The 10,646-nt window shown below is 44.7% G+C and overlaps 1 protein-coding gene across 1 annotated transcript; it reads left to right on the forward strand.

The window, feature by feature from the left end:
* Window positions 1–296: 296 nt before the first annotated feature.
* On the forward strand, window positions 297–7,883 carry LOC307237863 (E3 ubiquitin-protein ligase TRIM63-like). Its single transcript, XM_080010647.1, has 9 exons — window positions 297–618; window positions 1,133–1,305; window positions 3,393–3,570; window positions 3,795–3,890; window positions 4,174–4,407; window positions 4,524–4,546; window positions 4,843–4,967; window positions 5,854–6,191; window positions 6,409–7,883. The coding sequence occupies exons 1-9, from the start codon at window positions 385–387 to the stop codon at window positions 6,484–6,486; spliced, it is 1,479 nt and encodes a 492-aa protein (XP_079866773.1). The 5' UTR covers window positions 297–384; the 3' UTR covers window positions 6,487–7,883.
* The last annotated feature ends 2,763 nt before the right edge of the window (window positions 7,884–10,646 follow it).

The raw sequence follows: 10,646 nt of genomic DNA on the forward strand, positions 1-10,646 counted from the left end.
AAATATATTATTTTTTCTTATTTGTTGGAAGAATTCCCTTATTAAATGCACATTGTCAATATTGCTTTATTTTATACAATTTAGCAGTCAGAACTATATAATGTTATTAGTGGGTAGAATTTCCATTATTACTATTTATTATTAATATTGTTTTAACTTGGGATGTACTGAGTGCACCTCTCTCACACACACACACACACACACACTTATATGGTCATGTCAGCAGGGGAACAGCTGACGAGGCTCGTACTAAAAACAGAACAGCAGATTGCAGCTTCAGAGTGAGACGTGTCGCCTTGTGTTGGTTTGTTGGGCTGCTGCGGAAACATGACCATCTAGTTTTATTATAGTTATATATACTAGTTCTATATATTTGTAATATATATGTTTTTTTCTACATGGCGTGGGACCCTGAGTGACACTCACCAGAGGAGCAGCAAGATCGGAAAAACTGTGTTTGGATTAGAAGCCTTCCAGCGTGTGGAGAGGAGCAGCAGCATGGAGAGCCTGGAGAAGCAGCTGATCTGTCCCATCTGCCTGGAGATGTTCACCAAGCCGGTGGTCATCCTGCCCTGCCAGCACAACCTCTGCAGGAAGTGTGCCAATGACATCTTCCAGGTGGGGTTTGAGCCAGAAGACACGGAGCGTTGTGTCCTGACAGTACCGTGGGCACAGTTCGACTGTGAACCGAGACACAAAGCTTTAAGAACTTGAAGCAATTGAAAACGGCTCATTCATTCATCGGAAAAGGTTCCTAAGTCGCTGGGGTCTCCTGTGTGTCCTTGAGCGCAAATGTCCACACTCGCAAGCTGCCTTTAACACCCCAAATGATCAATCCGGTTCAACATAACTGTTCAGTAATTCATCTTTCACATCACCATAACATTTCCATACAGCCATGACGTATGAATTTTACCACAACATCACTAGCGTTAGCATGTAGGCGGAGTAACACGAGGACATGAAACCAGGAGTGGTTGCCCATGACAATGTCCCTATTTACAGACAACGGTCACTATTCAGAAATTGACCTCTAATTGTAGATTAATTCTGATTGTGTATTTCTAATCTATGATGCATATATTCATAAAGAGTCATTGTAATTTGTTATTTTCTTCCATGACTCTGCCAGGCCTCCAACCCGTACCTGTCCACCAGGAGTGGCTCCACCGTGGCCTCGGGCGGCAGGTTCCGCTGCCCGTCCTGCCGCCATGAAGTACTTCTGGACCGCCACGGTGTCTACGGGCTGCAGCGCAACCTGCTGGTGGAAAACATCATCGACATGTACAAACAGGGATCTACCAGGTAACGCTCCACTCACCAGATGACCCTCACCTGGCGGTCCAGGTGAGGGTCACCTTTTACAGCACACTAACTCAACATGTGCTGTGACTATTTAAGCAGATAAAGCTAGAGATCCAGATGATGGCTGTGACGTTTCATCTGGTTGCTCGCTGCCTGTCCTTCACACCTGATTGACACGTGACTGACTACTCACATCACACATGCTCACTGGCACGCTCTTCCTGCCCTACGTCCTCAACAAAGACCTGCACCCACCGTTACACCGGCTCCTCCTCGTGGAACGATCACACTGCCAAGAACACTGTCACGGCAGCCCGGCCACTGATGTGTGAGCTCTGCCATTCCTGTTACTTCCATTCCTACCAGACAGAACAACCACTACTCAACACACTCTGTAAGCACATCAAGCCTTATAGTTGTTCCCCAACAGCCCACTGTATCCCTACACCCTGTCACTAAGACCATTAAAGCTGCACTGCTTCATGTAGGATCATTATCAAATAAGTCTTTCCAAATCAGTGATCTGATTATTATTCAGAAACTAGATCTTGTGTTCCTTACTAGAACTTGGCTTGATTTCAATAACAGAGCAACTGTTCTTACTGAATCAGGGCCCCAATTCAAAATCATTGATACACCCAGAGTTGATAAGGAAGGGGGAGGAGCAGCTGTTCACTGTTCACTGTGGGCAGGTATCATCCGGAGACTTCCCATCGTTTGAACATCTTGCTGCCGTACTGAAATGTTCTCCTCGTGCTTTACTCCTGATCACAGACCGCTGAAGTACTGTAGTAGTTTATTTGATGAATCTGCTTAACTACTGTCCATAATCTGCATGGAATATGACTGTCTAGCTGTGTGAGGAGATTTTAACATTCAAATTGATAACTCAAACAATATCAATGCCAAAGAACCTTATAACTTACTTGACACCTTTGGACTGTCTCAACATGGGCCTGGAGGACCTAGAAAAACAAATTCACGCTTTTATTTCCAGTATATTAGACAATGGTAATAGTCTTATGCCTTCCCCAAAAAGCACTGAGGCATCTACCGCTCCTTCAGAATGCTGCTGCTAGAGTTCTAACACAAACTAAAAAAGCTGAACATATTACACCAGTTCTCAGGTCTCTGCATTGTCCACCAGTGTGTCCAAGAATTGACTTCAAAATACCGTTACTTGTCTCTAAATCCCTGTATGTGTTAAGGCCAAAATACAGCTCTGATCTGCTTCCATCCTATGAACCCACTAGATTTCTTAGGTCATCACGGGCCGAACTGCTGACTGTTCCTAGGATTAAAACAAAGCATGGTGAAGCCGCATTTAGCTTGTATGCCACACACAGCTGGAATACATTTCAGGAAGATCTTCAATCTGCCTCAACTCTGGCTACTTTTAAAAACAGGCGAAGACTTTTATGTTCACCTATGCCTTTAATTGCTGCTAATACTTGCACTCTGACTCTTAAATGCACTGTTGTATATTTGATATGTCTTTAATACTTAAAAAAAATTTCTTTATTTTTCTGTTCTCTTTCCTTTTTTTATCTATTATATGTAAAGCACTTTGAATTGCCTCTATGTATGAAATGAACTTTATAAATAAACGTGCCTTGCCACATGGCCTTGCCGCCTTGCAGCTATTTTTAAATGTAAGATGGTGACAGGCAGCAGAGCAGACGGATCTATTTTTATTGTGGGTTGGAGGTGTGAAGACAGAACACTGTGTTAGCTCCCGCCATTAACAATAACTGCGTTGCGGAGGAAGTACTTAGACCTCTTACTTGAGTAAAAAGTACAAATACCCTGACACAAAAGACTCTAGTGAAAGTGCCACTTTAACATTTGCAGTCCAATCAAAGTTTAAAACAAAATATGTGTTCTTCAATGCACATAGTGTATTCTAGGTTTAAATACTTTCAGTTCCCTGGTAAGACAGGGTGATTTTTCTGCAGATGAATACTCGTGCAGATCCTGATAATTTACAATACAACAAAAATAGTATAGGGGGTGTTAGAGTGATTTAAAAGGATATGGAGAGTATGACAATATGCTCCAAAGCGCTCACCTTCTGCCCTGACGTTCAGCACCAAAGAGACTCCAGAGCCCAGCTCGGTGCAGCCCACATGTGATGAGCACCCCGAGGAGAAGATCAACATCTACTGCGTGACCTGCAGCGTTCCCACGTGCTCCATGTGCAAGGTGTTTGGCGGCCACCAGGCCTGCGAAGTGGCTCCTCTCCAGAGCATCTTCCAGCAGCAGAAGGTCTGAGCTCAGTGCTGCTTGTAGTTTATTCCCATTTCCTCTGCTTAATGATGGTGGCGGATCAGAACCATCACATCCGAGGCAAACACCTTGGAACCTCATATGGAACCAAAGCACTGTGTGTTTTAAAGAATGTGATGTATAGTATATGTAGATATGTGTGTATAGATTCTATAAGTGTGTGTTTGTGTGTATGTGTGGGGTGGGGGGCGGGGTGTGTGCAGGCCGAGCTGACCGACTGCATCACTATGCTGGTTGGAAACACAGAGAGGATCCAGGCACTCATCAGTCACCTGGAGGAGACCTGCAGAGCCATCGATGTAGGTCCACTACCGAGTATCCCAGTAACCCAATAGAAAATACCCAGGTACCAATGAAGCGTCAAAGCCTAACCCATTGGAGACATCTTGACTAACACACAGTGATGTGAGAAGAGAGGAGAAAAAGGGCCAAAGGTATTAGTACCAAGAAATGAGGAATGATTAGGAACTTCTATTCTACAACCAGTATCAAGTACTCAGTAATGCAGGAACCAAACCAATACCCTGTAATCAAATCACTACTCCAGTAACCATGGCATTCCTCCCCATCCTCCCTGTGCAGGAGAACGGCCGCAGACAGAAGTCCAAGGTATGCGAGACCTTTGACCACCTGTATGCCATGTTGGAGGAGAGGAAGGGTGAGATGACCTTGAAGATCAATGCCGAGCAGGAGGAGAAGCTGGACTATATCCGCAGTCTGCGGAGGAAATACAACGAACATCTGGAGAACATGGCCAAGGTGGTGGAGAGTGGAATCAGCACCATGGAGGAGTCGGAGATGGCCACCTTTCTCCAGGTAATCCGTTCACATTCTGTCTAAACGCTTTCAGAACCTCAGAAGAATCATTCATATCCAACACTTTGTCACGTTGCAAACAACAACGCAAATTAAATCTCCCCTCCCTTCCACAGACGGCAAAACCACTTCTACAAAAGTGAGTATCTCTTCATAAATGGTTATATCGTTCAATCAGATTCTGTCGGACAGTACGTGTCACACACACAGCACAGAGAACAATGATGGCATAACCGACTGAGACCTTTTCCCTCAGAACACATCCTGGTATTTTCAGAGTTTGTGGCTTTATGTGACCTTCACTTTAGAACAGAACTTGAAAGCCATAAAGGATGACGTCAATACAGTCAATGAGAATGTCAGAGTACAGTACAGATGATACTAAATGCACTTTTCCCCAAGTGTCCAGTAACCGTTGCCGGTTGTGTTGGCCAGGGTTGTTGAGGGCACCACCACTTCCCACTTGGACAAAGTAGAGCGCGGCTACCAGAACATGGATCACTTCACTGCAAACTTTGAGAGGGAGAGGAGAGCTCTGCTAACCATCGACTTCAACAAACGTAAGACATTTGTCTCTGTAGGTTGAATTCCAGTGCCATCCGTTTAAAACAAACAGACATGAGAGGAGCTGAGAGCATCTGGACACAAAGCGCCAAATTGCCAAGTGGGTTAGTGAGACTCAAGTCCCAAAGAACCCTCAGTTAATTTGACTGATTATGTTTGAGTCCATCGGTTCCACCGGACGTGTAGAGTTCAGAGGCAATGTTGCCATTTGTTTGCAGTCCTCCAGTTGGTTTCCATCCACGGTAGAACCTCGGAGTCATAGCTTCACACTGGAATGAGTGCATATACTGTTTTCAATCGTTATCTGACCGTTATAATCTCCGCTCTGATCACAACTTTCATGAGCATTTGACCAGACATGAGGCCCGTGGCAGTAGAGTCGGACCCTCCCCAGAACTCCTTAGGTCAGCATCTTAATTCCACATATTTATTGTGTAAATATTTTCTCAGAGACTGCTTTGGTGTAGTATGTTTGTATTTCCATATCCTGTAGAGTTTGATTGACTGCAGTACTCGGTCCAGTGCTGGCTGAGTGCAGGATAGACCACTAGCACCAAGTTAGGGCCAGGCCAAGCCTCGCTCCATGGCTAATTAGATCTTCGCATTACTCCTTAAATACATTCACCGTGTGGTCATTTAGTGGAGTATTTTAACCCGAGTGACTTCCATGGAGTTCATCAGTCAGAAAAGCCTTCAATAAGAACCAGAACCACAAGCAGAGTCCCTCAGTTAGGGTTTTTCATGAGGTGGAGAGCTCAGTGGAGGAGTCCAGGTGGAGCATCAGCCTCCCGGTGCCTTCATTCCATTTTATTTCTTGTGGTCTTGAACATAAGAAGGTTTTAATACCGTGCAAATTCATTGTAAAGCCAAATGTTTTCTCAGTTGATGAAGAGGAGGAGGAAGAAGGTGAGCTTCCCTTGAGGAGAACAGGGGGCACCGGTCCAGCCATCTCCAAACAGGCACAACCACAGCCCCAGCAGGGCCAGAAGACCCAGACGGTCCCACCGGTCCAGCAGGCTCAGCAAACCCATCAGGTCCAGCAGACTCAGCAAACCCAACAGGTCCAGCAGACTCAGCAGCTGGCTCCCACAGCTCAGCCCCCAAAGGCCACCACAGCCCCCAGCACCGCATCGCTACCGTCCCCCGCCCCCCAAACTTCTGGGACAAACCAATCGGCACAGCTTCAGGCCACATCCCTCTCAGCAGGAAGCCCTGATCAGGTGAGGATCATGTCTCTGCCCAAACGCTTGTTAAGAGCTGCTTTAAGTCTTTGATTAGGAAAGGAACAGATCTTACCAACAGTCATGGCTAATTCACATAATTGTTGGATAAGTAATGAATTACTAACCCCTACAGTGAGGGTAGAACGGCATCGCATATTGTTATTGTTATGTATATGATTGACTTGCATATATTAAATGTTCCTCTGTGCTTCAGACTCCGTGGGACTCGGGGCAGGACGACAGGGATGGACCTCGACACGTCTTCTCCTTCTCCTGGCTCAACCAGAAATAGAAAAACACTTCAACACCCCAGACTGTGTTACTTCAAGTCGGTAAAACAGCTTTTAAGAGACTCAATTAACAAAGTAATTATGGACCTTTTCAATTCACGCTTGAAAATGGGTGATGAGGAAACTTGTTCCAACTGTTTAATAAGTAATTAGTGATGGCGCACGTGGATCTGTAAATGTGTTTTACAAAATATTTCACCATCAATTTAGATGTAGACATTCTCTCACACAGGACAATGTCACCAAACTATAGAACTTTCAACTGTTCAGGAGGAAAAATGTGTATTTTATATCGAATGGCTTTAACAATGAATTAATAAAAGATAAAACACAAAAAATGTAAATACATTATATGGATATTTCTCAGTTTCATGGAGGAGCAATCATGAAGAAGTAAAAGTCATGCTTTAACTGCCTCTAAACTGCTGGTTTCCAAAAAGTCTATTTTTTTTTTATGTTTGTATTTTACCAGAAACAACCCTGTGTATAATTTAGGGAATCCTATAATAAGTGAACAGCAGATAAATAGGTGAACAAAGGTCTCTTTGCATGGGTTTTCATTTGGAAAAAAAAATTGATACAACTCTATAGTTGTATCTCCTTTGCAAGCTGCCAAACAAAACACGTTTACTGCAGCATCCACGTTTTTCCTGAAAGAGGCAATGGAACACATTTAACTGGAAATGACACATTTCTGAGAGCCATGGAATGCAGCATTAACGGTTTGTTTGGGTTTTAGACTAAACAGCCTTGAAACTGATAAAAAGAAGACATATGATTCACCCCTTGTGGGGAAGCTCTTCCCACAATGTTCACAGCGTCAAGGTTTCTCTCCTGTGTGCATGCGCTGATGCATCTTGAGATTGGCTGAGACTGAACCTTTTCCCAAACTGCTCACAGTGGTGAGGTTTCTCTCCTGTGTGTGAATGCTGAGCTTGGATGATTTACTGGATATTTTTGCACTGTTTCACAGGGGTACGGTTTCTCTCCTGTGTGAATGCGCTGATGTACTTTTACTTCAGCCCTTGTCGTAAAGCGCTTCCCACCCTGTTTACAGTCGTATAGTTTCTTTCCTCTGTGAGTAGGGTGATGTTTTCTGTGAAAACCTAAGAGAGGAGAGGGAAATAAAGACAAGAGTGGGTGATAAAAGAAGACAGAGAGGGCACTAAGATTTTCAGGATATTGAGTGAAGGCTCAGAACTGAAAAAGAGGGTTCATTTGCAATGATGCCTATCCAACTTATATGAAACTGTTTCATAACTAGTGTAGCTAGATTCATAACTAGTATACAGACGTGGACAAATGTGTTGGTACCCTTACAGCTCATTGAAACAATGCTTCATTCCACTTCCACCGCTTCCTCTCCAAAAGTGATGAAATTAAAAGCAATTTTCTCATGTTTCCCTGTATGCCTTTGGTATGTCATAGAGTAAAGCAAAGAAACTGTGAAAAGGGATCAATTATTGTCAAAGAGATCAGTTATATTCGAAAATGGCGTGGACGGATTTGTTGGAAGCCCTTAGAAAAGATTATAAATAATTGGATTCTAGTGATATTTAAAACTGTTTTCTTTAATTGGTATCTCACATCTTCAATCTTATAATCAGTCATTCAGCCTATTTAAATGGAGAAAAGTCATCACTCTGCTGTTTGGTATCATGGTGTGCACCACACTGAACATGAACCTGAGAAAGCAAAGGAGAGAGTTGTCTGATGAGAGCAGAAAGAACATGATAGACAAGCATGTTGAAGGTAAAGGCTATAGGAGCATCTCTAAGCAGCTTCTTGTTCCTGTGACTACAGTTGTAAATATTATTAAGAAGTTCAAGGTCCATGGGACTGTAGCCAACCTCCCTGGACTTTTATCGCTAAACATTCTTTTTCTACGGTGCTGTACCTCGTCTCCCGCTTTACCAGTGTGCGGCTGAGGTACAGCACCGGCCGGTCCACACCCTCGACCTCCTAGGACAGACCGGCTCCGAGAACCCTGTCCGACGCATCCATCTGCAGACAGAAAGGAAGAGCAAAGATAGGCGTATGCAGTACAGGCTCCCCACAGAGAGCTGCCCTTAATTTGACAAACGTCTGCTGACACGGCTCTGACCACTGGACCAGATCTGGAGCACCTTTTTCGAGTCAAGTTGGTCAAGGGGCTGGACGGTGCCGCAAATTCCGGCACAAACCTCTTATAGTATCCTGCCAGCCCCAAAAACTGCTCGATCTACTTCTTAGTCCTATCTCTCGGAATGTTTGCGACCGCGGCGGTCTTATCTACCTGCGGTCGGAGCAGACCTCCCCCACCCCCCCGAAGTGGTACCCAAAAAATACCATACCTCCCTTCGCCCAACCGTGCACTTCTTTGGGTTGGCGGTGAGCCCCGCGCACCTCAGGGGCGCTAGCACTGCGTCCACATGCTGCAGATGCCGCTCCCACTTATCGCTATGAATAATAACATCATCTAAATATGCAGCGGCATATGCTGCATGCGGGCGCAGGACCCTGTCCATGAGTCTCTGAAAGGTCGCAGGGGCACCAAACAACCCGAACGGAAGCACTCGGAACTGGCAAAGGCCTTGCGCAGTGGAGAAGGCCGATTTTTCCTTGGACTGCTGGGACAAGAGAATCTGCCAGTAGCCCTTGGTTAAAATCCAGTGGAGTAAAAACCGAGCCGTACCTAACTGGTCAAGAAGCTCGTCGACGCGGGGCATCAGGTAGGCATCAAATTTTGACACCGCGTTCACCCTCTGGTAATCAACACAGAACCACACTGACCCATCAGACTTACCCACTAGCAGGATGGGGCTGGACCATTTGCTCGTAGATTCCCCCCACGTACAGCACGGCCTCCAATTCCGCCTGCACTATTTTGCGTTTGTTTTCGGGCAAGCGATACGGCCGAGAGCGCACTTTCACCCCGGGGTCGTCTCCACATGGTGGAGTATGAGGGGCGTACGGCCGGGCAGGGAGAGAACACGTCAGCAAAGCGTTGCTGCAGCGCCGCGAAGTCCACACTCTGACTGGGAGAGAGATGGTTACTTAAAGGGCTGTGGTGCGATCTGCTGGCTTTGGAACCTCTGGCCCCAACTCGTCACTGCTCAAGCGTCACTTGTGGAGGTGTGTTCTGGCTCAGGGCCAGGGAATGAGGAAGAGGAGGCAGGCAGAGGTGAAACAGCACCAGTTGGCGTGTTTATTGTTCAGTCTTTTAAATCAACGGTGGCTCGTGGGCCGAAAAGGAAACTCAAGGGCTTGCAGGCTAACAAACAAATTGTCCACGCTCTCTATATAGTCTCACTATAGAGACTGTCTACAGAGATCTATACAGGCTCTATATATAGATCTATATAATCTCTCTATATAGATCTATATAATCTCTCTATGTAGATCTATATAATCTCTCTGTATAGATCTATATAGATCTTTATATCTGATGTAGACTGTCTTTTGTTTTATTTGGTTGCATGAATATGCACAGGCAATTGTGATACGGTGCGGTGTAGCTGATTAATGACATATAAAGAACATCCGTTTAATGTTTTGGTGTCATAACCCCCCATTTCGATCTTCCTATTTGTGTTGTTTACATTAATGTACTTGGCGCTATCTCTCTAGGAAATGTTGGAGCCAACGAAGCCAACGAAGCCAACAAAACCGCCTCACCTAATATTGCTCTTGTTTCATGATGGTTGTCTCCTCCACAGATGAGGACACAGGATTCCTCACTTACCTTGTTTTCCCTCTACTCAAAGTCATCCCGCACTGAATTGTTGAAGTGGCAGAGCCACTTGGTGCTGTATGTACTGAGCCGTATGTCTCCCAGTAGTTTTTCATTGTTTTGCTTGTTTGACATGATGGTAACAAATTAACAAACCATTTAACAAATGGTAAGTACCATTTGTTAAAAAGGAGGGATAGTTAGAGAATTTAGTAAACATTATGATTAGAACAATGCAGGAAGAGATGTTTCTACCGCCAGTTTTCTTTTTTTCCCCAAGTGCTCTTCTCAAACACCTCATGATAGACTTATCAAGCTGATGCTTTGTCATGGTTAAAATATTGTTTGGTAATAATTAACATGTTTTTCTTAAAGGAATCCCAGTGAAGGTAAGCTTGAATAAGTAGCTTTCTTGACATTAGTGATGATGGGAATGCGAGGACGATCAAA

The sequence above is a fragment of the Zeus faber genome (assembly GCF_960531495.2).
Source record: "Zeus faber genome assembly, chromosome: 12".
Taxonomy (NCBI): domain Eukaryota; kingdom Metazoa; phylum Chordata; class Actinopteri; order Zeiformes; family Zeidae; genus Zeus; species Zeus faber.